Source organism: Agelaius tricolor, unplaced genomic scaffold (genome assembly GCF_023055355.1).
Source record: "Agelaius tricolor isolate 1412-34295 unplaced genomic scaffold, bAgeTri1.0.p SCAF_34, whole genome shotgun sequence".
NCBI lineage: Eukaryota > Metazoa > Chordata > Aves > Passeriformes > Icteridae > Agelaius > Agelaius tricolor.
Window position 1 is genome coordinate 2,351,187 of NW_027269294.1, and position 20,663 is coordinate 2,371,849.

The 20,663-nt window shown below is 37.9% G+C and overlaps 1 protein-coding gene across 6 annotated transcripts in view; it reads right to left on the reverse strand.

Moving 5' to 3' along the window:
• Positions 1-20,663, reverse strand: part of INPP4B (inositol polyphosphate-4-phosphatase type II B) — a 289,404-nt gene that overhangs the window by 101,408 nt on the left and 167,333 nt on the right. For all 6 annotated transcript variants that reach the window (XM_071452338.1, XM_071452337.1, XM_071452336.1 and 3 more), the window contains 4 exons: positions 17,832-17,882; positions 14,451-14,530; positions 5,476-5,587; positions 3,390-3,462 (listed from right to left, as the gene is read on the reverse strand). In XM_071452338.1, coding sequence (XP_071308439.1) covers positions 3,390-3,462; positions 5,476-5,587; positions 14,451-14,530; positions 17,832-17,882 — 316 coding nt within the window. The remainder of the gene's footprint in view (positions 1-3,389; positions 3,463-5,475; positions 5,588-14,450; positions 14,531-17,831; positions 17,883-20,663) is intronic.

Genomic DNA, 20,663 nt, shown 5'->3' on the forward strand with positions numbered 1-20,663 from the left:
TCACAACTGCAGACAAAGAACACTAAAAATATGGATTCAAAGTTGTGACTTTTATTGTTGCCAGAATTATTAAACTCCTCTCCAGGTACTAGCTTAATTTTCAGGTCTTTGATTCAGGTCTGAATTTTCAGATGGGGATAAGTGCAACTGTGTTGTAAGTTTTTTTAAATGGTCAAATCATATCTCCGTGGGTTTAAGAAAATTGCATTTACAAAGTCAAAAAAAGCCTGGGAATTCTTCCCAAATAATCCCAATATGCAGTACTGCTAAAGCTTAAGATCGCCAATAAAAGCTGCGTAGTACTTGATGTTTTCCTTATAAACAGAACTACTGAAGGCACACAACTCCATGAAAATCTCAGAAGTATCTTCCCCTCCAATTGCAACAATTAATTTCTAACTATAACAAGTTGTCTAGAACCAAATTCTAGAGGGCATGTACAATAAGAAGGGCAAGACTAGAACTGGTTTTTATAAAAAGTAGGGATTAAAATGAGTGGAAGTTTCATAAAGATAATCCTTCCTGTATTTAGACAGTGATCATGAGAGGCATTAAAGAAAACCCAAAATCCCCGTGAACTGCAGTGGTTAAAAAAGGGAAAACTCTGTTTTAAAAGCTTCTCTCTACAGCATCAAGCCTAAAAGTCAATGCCATATATTTACCCATCCATATTTTTGGACATTCTCATTTTTTAATATGAAGACCTCTGTACTTTTTATTCCATGCAATATCCTTCACATTGCTGCCCCTGAAAGTACAATAAAAAATAATAAAAGATTGAATACTCTGGTTTTATTTTCATTCCCTATTGAACATAGATCAAAGCACATCACTGTCATATATTAATTTGCTAACTGTGTTCCTATTTATATCTTTCTTTGTAGCATAGGAATATGATGTGTACTACCTCAGGAATAATAATTACAGCTTTCTTAATTTTGCTTAATTTCAATTACTTTCATTATATTTCTTTTAATTTAGAATGCAATTAGTTTACATGTAAACAACTGGCAAACTCTCCAGCATTATAAATAAATAATTGAATTTTGAGATGTAAATTCAATCTCTGGAGGTATAGATGGAATAGTGATAAGGCTCTGAAATACATTGCTTATTCCCACTCACTCAATAAGCATCTCATAACTCACTGGAGGGCTGAGAGTTCCCTATCCTAAGATTTAAATTTCAGAAGAATGCCAGCATGCTTCTGTACCTACAAGTTTAAGGATTCACAGAGGCTTTTTTTTTTTCAGTTTCATTATTTTGAAGGCCTGATAAACAAAAAGAAACAGAAAGTACCAGAAAGCTTTACAACAGCATACACATGTACTAAATATGAATGTACATGGAAAACATACTGTTCTGGGGGTAGTTCTGTATGAACACAGCAGGGAAAGCAGTGCAGGCACTGTTGATGTTATCAGGTTTCCTGACACTTCTGCACAGGTATCCATAGGAGAAATCCAGTCTGTATCCAGGCAACACAGAGAGCCTTAATCCACAGGAAGCCCAGTCATGGAGGTATGCTGGGCAAGAAGGCTGATGGGTTGGGGAAAGAGGCTGACAGTATAAAAGGAGAGCTAAAATTTTTCTAAGAAAATAAATGAGGAATTCAATAAAAAGGGTAGGACTGACAAAACCTGGAATCAGTGCCTGGTGTCAGCAGGAAAGTGGAGGTGATGCTGCATGAGCAGAGAAAGTCACAAATACAGGAAACAGACTGAAGACTAAATATTTATCCGAAAAAAACTTCCTGTGAGTGCAAACTCTTTCCAATATCCTGCATGCTGTCATTTCTTGCATATGCACCTCTTTCCCCTCAATTCTTTAAAAAAAGCCTGACAACCCAAAAAATTACAAAAAAAAAAAAAAAAAAAGCTCTTCATGACATGTTTGACTTTATGAACCCTGGTAGTGTTGGGTGGGCTTTGGTTTTATATTGTGTTTGTATATGACAGTAAAAAATGTGAAAATGCTGTCTAGATACACCAGAGAATCACATGGAAATATTCTTGAGAAATTGATTGAGACTTCAATATTCCCAAAACTGACATCTACCTTGGAAGTTCCAACAAAACACATTCACAACCTACAGCATTTTTCTACACAAAAGAAGTCAACAAAAAGCCCCAATCAAACCTATACAACAGAGGCAACAAATAAAAAAAAATCAGTTGTGAATCGGTATTGTTCTCTGACAGAAATGTCATTTCTTCAAGTCTCACTCATCTGGATGACATACAGAATCAGAATCAAAGAACTACACTGGGTTAGATCAAATCCTTCCACTGGCCCCTGTACCTTGTGTCCAAGGAAAGCCATAAATATATCCCTGGAGACACAAGATACCCTCTGTGCCCCCAGCTATTTCCAGTTCAGGAATTTCTGGAGCCAGAGGTAGTTCCAGCACATTCAGAAATTCTCAATTAACATCTTTCTCACTTTGAATTGATGAAAATAGATGGTATTGCTCTAGAACATACTTTTTCTGATTCTGATCTAATCTCAACAGCTCACAGAAAAAAAATACAATATTCACACATATATGGAAGAACTTAATTTTTGGCAGTTTTTAGTGCTTCCTTCAGACTGCAAAGCTGATTCAGAAAGTCTGCCATATCAGAGAAGTCAGATGAAAAGTTTCAGGAAAGATTTTTAAAAGTTGTAAAAGTTTGGTAACATTCCTCCTCAACTGTATGTAGCAAACACAGAATTCTTGACAGTGCTGTGGTTTTAGATGACCCATATAACTTATTTGTGACATTGTTATTGCAGGGTAATAGAGATTCATAAACTCGGGCTAATAAAAGTTTTATGGTGCAGCATATCAGCATGTAACATTTCTCAGCATAATGAAAGAAAAACAGATCTAGTTTAACACCATGCACTCAAGCCCAAGTTGACCTAGAATTGAGAATGCCTTGCCAACAGCTCCCTTCATTCTAGGACAGATAGTTTCCAGATCAATCTGAAACTGCCACTTCATCTGTTATGAGAGAGATTGATTGTCCTGGGTATTCACTTGCAAATAATGCATAATTATTTTACAGAATGCCGTGCAATGACATGACAGAAGCTCATGGTGTTAATTCCATGCCCATGGAAGTCACTGACAGTCTGATTTTCAGTCACTGAAAATCACTGAACAGTAAAGATGCAGGAGATGGAGATTTCAGCACTGCTTCAGAGAGCGTAATTGACACCCATTTATTCAAATCTCTCAGTGCAATGATAACGCCAAACGTGTATAAAACACTAAAATATTGAACTTAAACATCTATGCAGCATTTCAAGAGACATTTATGAGCTCTGCCACAAATCTGTGTGATTTCTTCAGGACCAGACGTAGAGTTGCCAGAGCTGTCTCGTACAGATATTGGAATTCTTACCTGCATTTAGGGAAGGCAGGTTGTCTTTCCCACTTATGCCTTCAGTGGCTGTACACTCACGAACCAGTGCACACTGCAAAAGAAATACAACCACAAATGTGACACATTCAGGGGGCCTGAGATAAATCCATGGCAGGTTATAAAAGGTAGGCTGAAAACCATGAGTGATAATAATATAAACTTCTAAAGTCTTACTTATAATTTACATTTTTATCTTTATATTTCTGTTCCAAGATACTGTAACGCAATCAGAATTACAGCCAACAAAATGAAAAAATATGATCAGATGTTCCATAAGAAAACAGAAATGTTTCCTACCAGTATTATGGCAGAAATGTTGAAAGATAGTAATAGTTTAGTTTAACAATAAAAATATTATTATTTATTTATTTACTTTATTATAAAAATAAGGCACTTTAGTTTAAAACCATTTTTGACAAGTTCTGTGCTTTCAAAGAGGCTTCTTTAGACAAAGCGGTATTCACATGCACAGTGCAAGAAAAGACTTCATTAATTTTTAAACAAGGGAAAAGCAGGAAGCACAAAAAAGTCCTTAAAATGTGCTCAGATTTTGTGATTCAAGTAATTTGTCATATAAGTGAATTGGAATATTACTTTGATAAGATTAGTGCATAAAAGTACAAAAAGTTCATGGAAAAATCAAGCAGTGTACCCCTGCACATAATATTTGTAATGCTGCTCCTACCCCCATCCAGAAAACAAATGGGAGTCTCTAAAGATCATAGGGAGCTCTGTTCCTAGGGCTTCCCCAGCTCCTAGAAGCTCAGTGGAGAACATGAGGCAGAGAGCAGCACATGATGTATTCTCTACCAGGTGATATCTGAAAATGAATTTAACCATCACCTTCCTCTTGTGTGAGCAATTCCTCCATGTAGTTCATCTAAAACTGAGCAAACCCAGTTCAAAACTTATTTATTTTTTATTAATTCAATGACTCATCGTTCTCACAATTGCATCCTCACTATCAACATATAAACCAAGACTGTGTTGCAACTGATTTGTACAAACCAAGGACTCCTTTAAAGACCACAGAAAATACATTGGTCATGAGTCTGGTCTCTCTTTACAAGTATTAGAAACCCCTAGGAAGATGCTATTAAAGCCTTCTGTGTCCCCCAGGCCCAACAGAGCTCATTAACTACATCTCCAATAACTGCAAGGAGTCTCATTCCACATTTTGCAGTGGAAGAAAAGCAAAATAAAAGAGAAGGCTGAAAAAACAGCTCATGTTGCCCATATTGTGCAAGTTTTACAGCACAGCTTTGTGAAATCAGGAAGATTTCACAGCATTTGTTGGCTTTTTGGAACTGGTCACACTCATCTACTGTTGTAAAAAGGCACTGAAGTTCAATGCAGTGAAAAAAAAGTGTGAAATTTAACCTTAGAATTTGACAGAAAAGCAGATTGATTTTGCTATGCAGAAAAGATATTGAAAATAATGTCCTCTGCTCAAAAAATAGTCTTATATGTAAGTTCCAAAAAAAAAAAATTCTGCATTCCCTGTAGCAATATTTCCTTTTACTTAGGAAGAACAGAACACACCATAGTGTTAAGCAGTAAACTGTTGTATTAGGGCTGCAAAAAGTGCTCCCATTGAATGCAGATGATGAACCTGCCCCTTTGCAAGGAAATTTACCTCCTCTTTGGTTTGCCTATCATTCTTCCCAGCTTTTCTCTATTTGGGGCACAGATTGCACATAAAAATCAACATAAACAGGACTTCAAGGGCAGAAACCAGAGCAGCTATCCAAGGGAAAAAGAAGCTGTATTTATGGCATCTCTCTGGACAGTTTTTATCAGAAGTGATCAAATATATTCAGTTGAGATAAAAATAAGCTATTTTTTTCTTCAAGAAGGAAAGGGCCTAGGAAACTCAGGTTAGAATATTACTCTGTACATCATTTTCATGAGTTTGGTTTTTTTTTGGTTGAGGGAGATAAGTTTACACAGTACTTTGTCCAGAAATTTTGTTTTAAGTTCATAACCCAATTTGGTAATTGGTATTTCAGACATCTGGTACAACAGATCATTCTAATTAAGTTTGTGCAATAAACTGAGTTTCTACCTTTTGATCCTGAGTATCTGCTGTGATGTGGTCTGTTTCCCCCTCATCTAGCTCTCCCATCTTCATAAGATTGACTTCAATGGTACCAACTGTCTTTCCACCATCAGATGTTCTGGAAAAAAAAAAAAACCAACCCATGACACTGGGTCACTTGCAGCATCAAATTCTTTCAATTAGAATAACATCAGTAAATATTTAGTGCCCTCTCCATTCTGTAAAGTGCAGTCACCGTTACTGAGCTGGTTATTTACCATCACAAACCAAATGTTAATAACAATGAGGCAACTTCTTCAGGGCAATCAAAGTTTTCATCACAAAACTGAGGACAGGTAAGTGCTATAAATGGTGCATGAATCCATGAACACTGCCAAGTTTTCATTCTAGACCTTATCCTCTTTGTGGACCATTGGATAAAGGGCTGTGACACTGCACCAATCTTCCACTTAGGGCCTGCAATCCCAATGCAGAGTACATGGCTTTGTTTCCTAACAATCTGCAAAGAAAGGACATGGTGTATTAATAAAATCCCTGCAAAACCAAAACAGGGAAACTGATCTGAGTATCACGTTTCCCTTTGTAATCCCTCCACAGAGAAATTATTCAGAATCCATCCCATTTCTTGAACTATATGGGAATGATAGTATAGTTACAGGTGAATTCCTTTATTATCATCCCCATAAATAGTTTACTTTCAATTAATCAAAACCAAATAACAATTCAGATGTGCATCACCAAGAGAAGAGCATCGTTGACTACCTTTTGGAAGAAACAAGGGTTTAAACTCCTGAAAGATACCAAATGCTTTTTCAGCTTGCACTGGCAGCACAGCACCAAGTTGATCTCCCCTGGCTTATTCTGAACAGCTAGATTTTTTTTTGGAGAGGAAGGAAAGAAGAGTAACTGATAGTTTCATAATAATGAGGAAAGGGTAGCAAATGGCACCAAGCAAAAATAGGCAAAAAGGAAATGATGAGACTAAGTTCAGCACAATTACAAAAACACAGTGAGGAAGGAGAATCAAAACAAATATGTGTGAGGCAATACTGTGTATTTTCTGAGCAGTGGAAATGAAGAGTGATGAATCAGGAAAAAAGAATACATAGAAAAGTTCAATGTCATAAAATCATAAAACCACAGAATTATTGAATATGCTGAGTTGAAAGGGACCCATTACAGTAAACAAGTTCAACTCCTATAGTAGAATCTCAAAAAATAGTTACCCCCAAGCTTTCACATTAAATAATTATTTTCCTTGAAAACCATTAGGCTTTACTATGCCCTCAGTAGAATACACTCATCCTGCAACTATACAAATCTGGTCTTCTGTAAAACCTTGCAAAATAAACATAACTCTTCATATTTTACATGTGAAAAACTTAATCTGCTCTAAGCCAAATTAATTACTGACAATAAAGAGACTATTAAAAATGAACCAGTTCCAGATAGTTTTGCAATTGAAGAAGCCTATATTAATTTAAAAAGTACCCAGAAGAAAAGTAGTAAGGGTTCAGTGTCCAAATTGTGCTTATGAGCAGAAATATGTAATAATTTTGAAAGGGCCTTCTGAATGAAGGACTTTCCCCTGAGTTGCTACAGCCTGGTGGTTTGACTTCTCTTCTCCTTCTTGTGTCAAACCAGCACCCAAACTGGGCTCTGTCAACAAAAGCACTACAGCATTCCCAAGCAGAAAGGGAACACAGCAGATGTCAGCAAATCACGTATCTTTAAAAGCCAAAGTGTGTGGGTTTAAGACTGAAAATTTTTCAGCAGCTTAAGGTGTTCTGATCAAAGTGTCAAGCGAATAAACTGATCCAAGCCAGTAAGGCCTGTTGCTCCAGTAAAATGGAAATGCTAACTACACTTTCTCATCCTTGTCTCTTGTTCTTTAGAATCCTCAATATTTCCCTTGGTGCTATTATTAAAAGCTTGGCCTCAGTATGACAGTGGGCATTGCACTGTTTGCCTGCATGAGGAGCAATATGTATTTTGTATGGGTTTAAAAACAGTGATTGATCTAATTTCACTTTTATATTTTTTTTTATTATTATTTTCTTCTCAGATTCACTCCTGTTCTGGTCTAATACATATTTAATATTACAATCTGTTACATGTGTTACCTGTTAGAGAAGGTAATGCAACACAATAAAACTAAACAGTGGGACTGTTTGCATTGTAGCTGCACTTCCTTCTCCAGTTCTCATCTCCCCACACAGATATATGAAGACACAATTTAACAAAAAAGCCAACAACAACAAAACCAACAAATCCCAAAACCAAAGTTTCTTCTGAATGCTACAGGCATACAAATCAACAAAGAGCTCTATAAATGCCCAGGGCAAAACTGCTGTGAGCAGTGTCAGAATGTGATTTTAAAACACCACCAGTGCTTGACAGTCTTCAGCTACTTGAAAACATGCATTTCAAACTTTCCAGCAATATCATGAGATTAAAATTTCATTTGAAAGAAAATTAAAAAAAGGAAACAGAAGTGATGCAGTGGGAAAAATAAGAAAAGCTTAGTGATCATACTTTAGTAGGATAAAACCCTGTATAATTTTACTTTGCACTAACAGTACTGAGTGCACACACACACACGTTATGTACACACTTCATGTCCTTTGCCTGCAGAGATGTAAAAAATCTCACATATACACACCATTTAACACAGCATCAGATAAAGAATTAATTTGTTTTAGGACATTCATAATGCATTAGAATGAGATCAGCTTATTTGCTGTAGTTTAATAAAGCTGAGAAGGACACTCTGCACTCACATGGTGCAGTGAAGATGACCCTGCATCAAACTGCTTTCAGTCATGAGTGAGGAGACACTATATCCCCACAAAACAAAGACTGCACCTTGACAACCTACTTAGGGTGAGTTGGGATGGGGGATGTTGCCAAGAGAATAAAATCAGTATCAACGTAAGAAGCCCATACATGGGACAAAATCCACCTGGCTCATGGAGCTGGAAATTTGCTGCTATTTTTTAGCACCCTGGCACAAGGATCAGCAATCATCTGATACCTGTCAGCAGAGCACCTGCATTTGAAATAGATTTCTCTACTATCCCAAGTCCTGAAGGATCCCCAGGTCAGTATTAGTTCCCTCAAATGTGAGGGAAGGAGATAGCCAGTAACACCATGAGCAGCAGGAATTTGTGCCCACTTTACTACTTCTGGCCATAAAATGTTGACCAAGGCATCCAGAGAGAAAAAGGTAACAAGCTAGTGATGGTAAAGTAAGTGAACAAGATGGACTGAGAACAGCAGTCCTGTGCCTCCAATAGTGACCTCATCAAGTCTCATTACTACATGCTGAATATGCAAATTTAGGCCTGCTAATTGGTTCCTACGGCCATACACCTTTCATCCAAAAAAAAGAAAAATATTCCATAACACAAAGAAAAAAAGGAAGCAGACTTCACATCTGCATGGCAATGTTAATTATAAATACAAAATGACTGCCTGAAAAGCAAACTGCATGACTGAGTCTGGCAGGCAGCCCCTTTCTCCAGTATATAATACACAATAAATGCAATTAGCAAAGGCTAACCTATAGATTGTCATAAAATTAATTTCTCTGCTGGTATAATATATTTTGATATATCCAAGCACAAAAGTACTGTACTTACAGAAAAATGTTTATCTGTGAATTCACAGTGAAGCCTATTACAGTAATCAATACTGGTTTTAAACAAGTCCACTGTAAATAAAATTCTGTTGCATTCTAAGATAAAAAAACCAAAATTTTGCAATGCTCAGTTCCTTCTGTTCTCATTATTTCAATGTATAGTTGATTAAGTTTCATGTCAGAACACATTTCACCTCAATGGTATTGGAGATTCACCTGACTTATAAAGTCAAGCTGTTGTTCACCAGCTTCCTGAGGTGGATGATACAACATGAAGCAGCCAAGAAACAATTTCCGGAGGGAGACCAAGTACAACTAGTTGTAGACAAATAACTATTGAATTTTACTAGGGAAAGGCAGCTAAATATATAACATTTTGTAGTCATTATTTGCTAGGGAAGTTATACTAAGTACATAAATGACTGCAGAAATTACTGTGCAGCTTTCCAATTCTCTCTAGTTAGTTAAACTTTGAGAATATTACTACTACCAAAGTGCAGTTACATGTTTTATGACCCACTGAACTACAAGCTGTTAGGAGGGTGGGAAATTAGGAGGACTTTTTTGTCAAAAATAGCTAGGTTTATCTCCTTTCTTTAAAGAAAGTTTAGTCCTGTCCAAGGTTAATGAAAAGATGACAACTAAAATTAGATAGCTAGACAAAGAGATACTGTCCAAGAGCTGAAGTACTGAGACATGATTAAAGAAGTCTGTATAGTACACGACTGACGGACATACAGAGACACAACCTCCCGGACAATCTGTTGTTGGGAGTTGGGTTTTCTCTGTTCTTTCCTTATTACTGTAGAATTTCTTCCATTGAATGCTAAGAAACACAGAGCTAAGTGGTTGAGATGGGCAGGGAGGGGCAACTCTTTTAGTTTTCGGGAGTTCGGGGAGGGGCAGAGATACTGCGACAATGGGGGCAGATAAAAATAAATGGAATTGGGGGCACTTAAAAAGAGATGGAGTTGGGGGCAGCCTCTCTCTCACTGCTGGGCTTTGTGGGAGGACGGTCTGACCTGTGACTTGGGGAAGGAGTTCACTGCCACCACCACAACCCAGCAGGAACATTTCTGTTACTGGGCCCCTCATCCCCCTGCCCTGCCAGGACACCCCGCAGGTTCCAGTTATTGCCGTAGAGTTTTGAGACATTCTCACCCACTGGCCCGGGATTTCTGCTCATCCTGTGTTACAGCCTGCTGCTTCTGAGAGCCCTGCTAGATCGGCTGCCCTAGATCGGGTTCTAGGGTGGAGCAAAGCCGCTCTTCCATCCCCTCCCGTCTGGGCCCAGCCGCCATGGCCGCGTCCTCCCTGAGGCTGCGCCACAGCGCCCCCTGCGGCCCCGCGGGGATCCCCGCGCCCGCCCTGCGCAGCGGGAGCCGCCAGCGCCCCTGCCGGCCGTGCCCGGAACTGCCCCGGAGCGGAGCGCGCCGCAGCCGGAGGCCGGCATCGGGTTCCTGGCTCTGTTATTGCTGATGCCGAGGTTGTTGCTGTTTGTTTGCTTTATTACGCACACTAGTAGAGAACTGTTATTCCTATTCCCATATCTTTGCCCGAGAGCCCCTTAATTTCAAAATTCTAATAGTTCGGAGGGAGGGGGTTTATATTCTCCATTCCAAGGGAGGCTTTTCTGCCTTCCCTAGCAGACACCTGTCTTGTAAAACCAAGAGATCTGTGTAATTCATGCCCTCCCTCTTAGTCCATCTTTGTTTGGTTCCACTGCTATGGAGCTCCTTGTCACAGAGGCCAAAGGATCAGAGCGGTGCTGACACCACCCCGGTTTCACAGTGACGTACCCTGCTCACACCTTCGTCAGTGCCTTAAGAGAAGCATGTCAGACAGATGCACCTTATTTTTGCAGAGAACACAAGACAGCACTGTTGTCTTTTTCCTTTGCTGCTTCTTACCTGTAACTAAGTGAAAATCATATCAAAATTGCCGAAGCTAAAGAGGCCCTTCCTGGTAACAGGCAAACTACCACCACAGGGAAAGGGGCTAATGGAAGCGCTGATTGCTAGCTCTTGGCAAAAAGCCATAGAGCTCAACTAAGAAAAAACAAAACAAACCAAAACCCCAGCATATTATGCTGTTCTTAACAGAAAGGCATGGTAAAAGATCCTCTAAACTTAAAAATTAAATCTTCTAAAAAAAAAAATCTGCTTTTATTGCTAAATTAGCAGCCAGTCTACCTATACCTTATTTAGAAAGGAAAAAAAAAATGCATGATTTTATTTTTTTCATCAGACACACTATATCATATAGTCAATATTGAGAAATGTTCTCCTACTGAAAAACGCTTTTGTTGCATACAGCAGCCCATTTTTTGCCATTCATCATCACAACTGTATGAGAAAGCTGGAAGCAAGTGACATTGCATTATCACTGCAAAATGAAACACGCAAGTCTATAGAAAACATCTCTCTTCTTATAAATTCCATATTGGAAACTGCAATCCCAAATCTCTAGTAACTAAATTCCTCTGCCAACATCTGTTGTGTACGCTGAAGTAATTCTACAAATCAACCTTTCTGTGTTTTGATGATTAGCTACAGGTGCACAGATCTACCAGAAACATTCAGCCACCAGTTTAGGACACCTTTGGAGGAGAAAGAACAACGGAGAAGAATGGACAATGGAGAAGAAAGGACAATCAAAATAAAAACATCTTTTGCAGAGGTTTTGTAACTTGTGTCCCTAATCACTATGAGGGCACAATGGCAGGAAAACAGAAAAGTAGAGCACAGTGTGTCAACAGTCAGAACTTGTAGACACATGCCAGCTCGCCACAAAACAACAGAAAAATACAAGAATGTTCATTTGACAACACTTTTATATTGTTACATTGTACCTCAGAAAGACAATGGAAAAACATAACTAAAAAAAAAGGAAAACAAAAAGAAAACTCAGTTAAAAATTAAGCAGATTCTATAATTACACCCATCTTTACAGGGCACACCACAGAGCTATTTCCGGGCCCTTAAATCTCCACTTTAAATCTAACAATGGAGTATCTCAATCACAGGCATGCCCTGATAAACTCCTATCCAAAGAATATCAACAAGAATTAAATAGAATTTCATGCTCTGACAAGTCCCTTGATATATCCTCTATTCTCCTGAGAGGAACTAACACTGCAGGGTGATTAGAGGAAAGCAAGCTTAAATTAGTAGACTGCTCTGGTTAAATTGCCATCAAAGAAATGTGGATAATTTCTACTGACTTTCTGCTGCTCAACAGTCATAATCAGAAAACAATCCCACTTTTGAAAGGTTAGGATGTTTTTCTTGAAAAAATATCCAACTGACTAAACCCTACCATTTAATGTGTCTGCAAATTAATTTAATTGGTATATTTGTCTTTTAGTGTTAGCTGAACAAAGAGGACAACCAAGACTAAAAATATTAATTAAAACCAAATTTTTCGTCTATTTCTTACAAGTTTTCCATCTTAACTTTTTCATTATAAATTGGATGGCTGAGATACAAAATATTTACTCTGAAACTGAAGCTTTCCATTCTGTCAATTACTGTGCCACCTGTTGGAGACAATCTTTCAGATCAAATTTTCAATATGTCAGTTAGGGAAACAAAATTTATCCCAAAGAGCCAAAGACAACTTGAATTCCTGTAAGAATAGATTGTTACAATCACTAAGCTGGAATTCATTTACCTAGCCATCGATTCCCATAGGGAACAGTCAGTTCACATTTTATATAATTGAATTTTTTTGTTAGACAAAGTTATCTTCTTGTCAGGCGTGGCATTTTCTGTTTGGGAGAAATTAAAATCAAAGTATTTTGTTAAGTTTGCCCTGCAAACTACACACTCATATACAACTGATCTTGTTGAAAGAGGAAAGCAGGTGCCAAAATACTTCAAGAAGGTTCCATTCCTAAAAATCTCTGAAGGGGTCACACTTTGTTCCTGAAACCAGATTAAGGCTGTCTTCCTGTGCTCAGGGTAACAAATGTAACACAGCTTTCTCACAGCACAGGCATAACATATCCTGGTGTCTCAGTTCTCCCAGTCACAGCTTCTTTCCTCCCAAAATGCTGCCTTTGCAAACACGTGGAGTTTGAGCAGTAGCTCTGTGAAGTTTAACTGTACCTTGCCAGTAATCCCAAATAAGCCTCCACTGTACTTGCAAAAATCAGCTCAACAAAAGCCCTGCACTATATAAAGTCCAATGAATTTATTCTGAAAATCACTGTCTAAAAGGTTGCCCCTCACCTTCAAAGGTTTTGATTAGTATCTTCATTTTTCTTAAGCCATGCAAGAGAGTATCAGGGGTGATAAATGATTTTTTTTTTCTCTGTATCTGCTCAGCCCAGCCCTAGGTTTTGAACATTGTCTCTGACCCTTCTGCAGCTCTGTACTCTGTCACTGATTAGAGTTCTATGTCACACCCCCCTACAATTTCAGTATGGCTGTATATAACAATAAGTTTAGGAGACCACAAGCATTTTCACAGGGGAGACACCTTCAATAATTAGGACCACCTTCTTTAAACATGCCTAAAAAAACCTGTACATTGCTAATTCTTCAAACCACATACACCAAACAAAACTGAGAATCTTATGCTCCTTTCTAAAGGAAACTCTGAATGAATATTCCCTATGCCAAGTTCTCTGCAATTCTTCCATATGTTATCATAGTATAAAATGACCTTTTCTAATCTGGCACCTGGGAAGCTCCAGGTTATAGGGTTGATCTTTCATTTTGGTGTTTAATTTTGCATTTGTACATGGCAGAATTAGAAGCACTTCAAGTTGTCATCTAATATACGTGATGGAACACGGAGTTTAAAACACAGTCAAACAGCAATCATAGAACTGTATAGGCTGGAAAAGACCTTTAAGAGCATTGAGTCCAACCAGAAATCCAGCACTGCCAAGTCCACCATTTAACCACGTTCCTCAGGGCCACATCTACAAGTCTTATAAATAGCTCCAGGGATGGTGACCACCCTCTTCCCTGGGCAGCCTGTTCCAGTGCTTGATAGCCCCTCATGTGAAGAATTTTTTTCATGATATCCAATCTAAACCTCACCTGGTGCCTCAACCTGGGGCCACTTTCACTTGTCCTCTTACTTGCTACCTCTTGGGAGAAGAGACCAACCCACACTTCACAACATCTCCTTTCAGTTAATTGTAGAGGGTGACAGGGTCTCCACTGAGCCTCCTTTTCTCCAGGATAAACACTGCCAGCTCCCTCAGCTGTTCCTCATCTGACTAGTGCTGCAGACCCTTCCCTATATCTTTGATGCCATTCTTTGGATGAGAAATGCCAAAGGTTGGTAATTAGAAAAACCACGATTTACAACACAGGGAAACACTTACCTGAGGGTAAGGGTCAACTGTTGCTCCTTTGACTTTACCAGATCACCTACTCTAAAAGTTGCACAGCCCAGGAAGCTTCGCTAGAAATCAAAGCAGAAAGAAAAGATAACATATTCATTCGGTTTTGTTACTGCTTTTGGTCTCACACTTGAAAATCTTTCTTTGGTACCAAGAAAAATATTGCATTTCTATACAAGAGTTTGATACTAATCCTCTAGAATTTTTTTTTGTGCAGCATGATTATCAGTAAACTGTTAAAAACTTTGGTTTTATGGGCAGGAACCTTTCTTTTTTCCATTAAGAACAGTCTAACAACCTGACAAAATAACAGGTTGTAAGATGTACAGCCACAGGAAGATTTTCATTCAGTACAAATATTTGCATTTTGCATCTATTTCTTCCTATTTTTCTAATTTCTGGATTACAAGAAGTGCTAAGTTTTCAGTGTTTTACCAAAGTTGTTCTTGTTATGGTTTTTCCTCAAGCCATTGGCACTACTATCCATGTATTCAAAATATGAATGTATATGCTAGGAAGGCATTCTTAAATTGATTTCAGCACAAGTTTATTAATAGAAATGTTTTATTTCTCTAGTTCTTGGCAATGTTTCAAGTAGTGTTTTCCTCTATTTCCATTGTAAGGTGAACCTATTCACTGCACTAAAATTGCAGAGAAATGTGGTAATGCAACTAGAATGCCTAAAGTTAAATTAGGCTACACTACTGTGTCTTTTTCTTCTACAAAAATCACTCTTCACACATAAAAAAAATACAAAGAGGAAAAAAGGGTTAAATCTTCTTTTGCACTTTGGCTATTTTTTAACCTCTGCTCATATCCTGCTGAAATCCCATTTTGTCAACTTGGCCAGCAGTAGTATTCTTGCCTTGGGAACAACGGGCAAGAAACTAACAGCCATCTTCTATCAATTTATCTTTCAAATATACAACACAATATCACTTGCTCTAAGTAAATTGTAAGAAGATCACAACATTATGTTTAATTTTTAGCAATAAAACAATAAGAAGGGCACAAAGTTTGGTTTTTATTACATAACACTAAGTTTACTGTTGGGATGGCAAATTAGAATTCCAGGCTAAATTATATACATTCTGGGATATACAAATGAAAGAAGAATCGAGTTGCTCTGAGTCAACAGAGGCTGCCTACAGAGAGCAATGTTCTCTTCAAGGAAAACAGAAAAGAATTTGTCACTGCTGGGAAGAGTAACTTCCTCTGGTTAAAAAAACCCCTTCAGCCTGCTTTCTTTCAGGAAAGCCAGCAGGATGCTGAGTGTGTGAAGGCAAACAATAAAGCTCTACACTAAGATAAGTTTTCTTCCATATACAACGTACAGCTCAAAAACCAATTCTGAAATTAAGCAAGCACCAACAGTGCAGTTAGTAAACTGCCAAGTGCAGGTCTGCAGTTCAGTAAACTGAGTCATGAGGTATGGCTTGTTCCCACCAATGGCACAGGCTTACATTTCCTAAGCAGCACGTAAGCAGCAAAGGAAAAAAGACACAAATTGAGAGTCTAGGGAAGGCTGGAAAAACATTGGATTTGGGAAGTGATGAACAGGAAGAAAGGAAGAAAAATAATACAGCCACACAAGCAAAGATCACAGTTAGCTTTCAATGCCAAAATGAAAGGCACTTCTACAAAAAAGACATCCAGGTGCAACACATGGTGATGCACGGCCTTGCTGGGGTGAACACACAAATGGTTCTGTCTTCCTTTAGATGAGCCAACATGAGGGTGTTTCTGCACTACAACTCTGTGGTCACACATTTTATTTATCTTCCTCCAAGAGCATATCCTTCTTCATACTCTAAGAATGCATTCCACAGCACTGTGTCTCTACAGCAGCCTTTATTCTGGCATTTCATGACATTTGGGTGATTGTATTTGAAACCTGACCGTTTGGAAAGGGGAAGAGGGGTGTTTGGAATGAAACTGATATAAGGTTTGGTCACCTGGGGCTTCTTTCTGCAGCAAAATAGAACCATAAATATATTTAAGAATCCTAAGTCAGAATCCTCAAGCGACCAGGGCCAAGAGACAACTACACTGCTCTCTCACAAAGTCAAAGAGCTTTGGTCATTGTACCCACTAAACATGTCTGAGTGTCAGATCTACTTCTCCTGTGTCATGAAATTAAAGGTGAATGAATTTATTGGCTTAAAATGTTCTGCTTAGTTCTCTGTTTCATATTTTTATGCTTATTTAGAAAAAAATAAATTCTTTGCTTGACAACACAGAGCTATGTGCAAAATCAAAGAAAATTTTAAATGATCCCATGACCCAAATTAAGAGAGTTATGCTAATGTTCAAGGGGTCTAATATCAAACTGGAGAATACTTTTTCTATACTGATTTAGATACCAATAGTCCACTCTGGGGCCTGAACTAGCAGTCTACAAACCAATTTAACTTTGCCCACATCACTTGGAAAGGCTTCAAAAGTAGGCTTTAAACAAAATTAGTGCTGTAATGCTAATTGCAGAGTAATGTTCCTCTGGAATTTTGCTAGTGTTCTAGACACAACAATAAATCTTAAGATACCTGCCTTGAGTAGTTTGATGAATAATCTCAACTAGCCAAAGAGAAAAGTCTCTATAATAGCTATATGAAAAGCTAAATCACATTGATTATTTCACTAAGATTGAACTTGCTGCCAAGCTACAGGTTTTTCAAACACTAACTGAAGTCTTGAATACTATGCCAAGGAAGCCCTAGTAAGGCAGAAAAGTCAACACCTTAGGCTAAAAAATTTAAACCTCCAGGTATTTTACATTTTTGCAGACAGATCTGACACCTGCACCAGGTGGTCTTGGTTCTTTTATTCAGCTCTACCAGAACCAACCTTTCCCACCCCTGCCAGGAGTCCATATTATCTGCAAGGTTTTAGCCCTCTCAGAAAATTACTTCCCAACACCTTTGTTAAATGCCCTGTAGATCTACACATAAAAATGAGTCCTCTGTATGTTGCCAGTTTAACTTCTGACAACACAAACCAAAGGCAACTCCTGGTGCAGAATGTTTGACACCCTGCACACTAAGAGCAGAAGGGGACAGCCTAGGCTTCTTGAGGCCAATGCCCTTCCAGACTCTCAATCTCATCCAGACTGCCTGTATGATATTAGCAAGGACTCTACGTGGTTGTGCTTGCCTCAGGATAGCTTCAGTTGAAAAAGATTTTCAAAAATATGTGAATGGGATTACATCAATCCATGAGACCACCACTCCTGTCGCGATTATTTTATTCATTTAACCAAAAACTTTTGCTAATAAAAAGCTTTTCAGCTCCTGTTCATCACTGAGTGTTTGTGCCTGCCAATGAGATGGAAAAAAAAAAAATCAATTACTGAAAATAATTGCTTACCCCAACATCTGCTCTTGGTTCCTTGTGATCAGGTAGGACACTGGTGCGGACCTGAGAGAAGGGAGGGGAAAAAAAAGATAAAATCATTATATTTTTTGTTGCTGCTTTCCAAATTAGAATGAAAGAAGTGCTCATGGCCTTTCCTTCCTCATATTTTTGACATTTTGGAGATAAATTTAAATGGAGCTATATACATATAAATAATTTATAACAACTAGTAATTTAAGCATGATATTTGCTGGTTCCCATAAAGAAATTCTCTTACCACTATCCTTTTATCATTCTGATCTCTCCTGAGTCTCTAAAGGGAGAAAAGCTGTGTTCAGTAGTTCTTTTTCTAAAAGGAGATTTTTTTGCTCCAACTTGAGTGACAGAATACTTCATCTAGAGGTGTTATCTGGAAACAAAACTTTCAGCCTCAAGTGAAAAGAGCACAGTACATCGAGAATTATTTTCCCAAGTAAGTACTTGCCTTTGCCAGCTGATCTGCAGCAGAAATCCTGATCCACAGCCTCAGTGTACGACCCTGCTTCCTTCAGACACTTGCTAAGCATCTCTGAGGTGAGAGATGTTTGTAGGCATTCAGAGAAGGAAAGCCTCTATATTCTCCCCCACACGGGACCTCCTGTTGTCCCTGTATTTTCAGCAAGGTGGAGCTACCCCTGTACTCAACTGCCTTCATTTCACAAGAGCAAGCATGGGATAATCCGACTTCCTTTTCTGTATTTCCCAAACCATAGTACAGGTTGGTATTTGGGTGTGTCTTCAGTGTCTCTATAATTTTATTGTTGAGTGGTGGTTGAGAACAGACAACGGATTTAACAGCAAAAATTAGATAGAAAATGTATAAGAAAACCTCTGTGACATCCCTGATGGCCTGCCTGGGCCAAAACCAGCCCTTTGGAATGATTTGCTGTTAAAAGCAATGCACAAGGGAGAATACACTGAGCATGCACACCTATTTGATTACCTAGCCTAAATAACAGATAGTCATTCCCCAAGAGCAAATTTTAGCTTGATTTCCAAATATAACTCAAACTCATTTTGTAAATCTCTCTACAAAAGACTCATTTTTTTCCATGCCCTCAAAAGTGACCCTCAATTCTTCTATTCTAGCTGCAACTTAGTGCACAAAAAGAAACACTCCTTTAACGCAAAGATAATTTAATTGTCTCTCAGTTATTCTGAACACATGTTGTTATAAAGCACCAATATAAAGGCTACCACAAAGACTTGACAAAGCAGAACCACAGCTTTTCTCAGTCAGCTCTTATCCCTTGATTTCCTACAGTGAGAACATCGCTTTCTCCACAAAAGCCTGGAGATAGTAAAAAATGCTATAATTAATTTAGTAAGGGACAGCATACTTTAGAAATCTGTGGGAGCCCTCGTATGGATGCAATTTTACATTTAGATTTTCCACACTAATACATTAGCAACTCCAAAGCATTTGGCAATCTACAGAAAACTAGTATGAAATGTTCAATAATGATATTTTTTTATCTGAAATTAACCTTTAAATGCTTTAAGCCCTGAATGAAAAAGAAATCACTGACATTTTCTTGTTGGTGATACTCATCTTTCCCTTTTGAAGCTGAGGAAATAACTTAGAGCAATCTGTTTCTTAAAAGAAAGATGGAGTATCAACACCAAACCAAAAATGCTGTGTGATTTTAAGGTGCTAAAAAGCTGTTCTATGTGCCAGCCTCACAGAAGTGTCATCTGGCCCAACAAGTGAGGTATTTATATTTTCTAATTATTATTATGGCTATTTATTCAAGTGAAATAAACTAATAACATAAGAATTAACATTCTTTTTCATAATTTACTTATGTATTCGTAACCCAACATCAGTTCAGCAAATATTTTTAAAAGTGTATATGTTTTTATATGATACTAAGATGTATTTCACAGCAAGAGAAAGCTAAAGTTTCTTTTACATACACTGAAATCAAGGAAATTCAACATTAATTTAGAATCAAAGAATATTAATTCCTTCTTTTGCTGGATAAAATGTCAGTTCAGGACAACATATTTCAGCTTTTCTGACCCAACACAGGCGTAGAAAGGAATGGCAACACCTGCTTAACCTAGAGTCTTCCATATAATAAAAGCATATTCCTGAATTTCAAATGGATTTAAAATAGAGAAAAAATTTCTGTTGCATTTTGCAGTACTTTTTGGTTCAGCTATGTTTGTTTGTTTTCATTTGGTTTTAACTGCTTTATAACGAGAAGCTGGAAAGTCAAATGTAACTCTGTTTTTTGTGGGACTGACATCAGACTGTACCTCTCTTCTTCCCAAAATATATTTTGTTTAAAATTAAATCTAATGTCTTGATCCACGTGTGTGCAAATATACGTAATTTTAGAAACAGTTTTACTATTTGACATTTATTAAAAGAGAAGCCCCATATGTGTATGTAAATGCATACATGGGTGGTACAGTCTGAACACTATCAGGTTGTCTGTTGGTTGAGTTCCTGAACAAACTCTCTGAATGCTGCCATTACTGGGGGATCATTATGGCATGTTCACATAGGTCTCATTATAAACATAAAGTCAGCTCATAAAAACTTATAAAACATAAGAAACAAGTCAGTTCTAGTCCCAGTCCACAAAATAGAAGAGAAAAAATGGAGATAAATACAGAGGATTTGAAAGGTCAAATATCCTCCCAGTGCACTTCTTGATTAAACAAACTGCCACACTTCTTAAAATCGTGTCATAAATCAACTTTTCCCCCCCGGCACCATCTAGAACAACTATAAAATATAAATGCAAACAGAAAGTCAGATTTTATTCCCAAACGTCCACTACTCTGTAAGAGTTT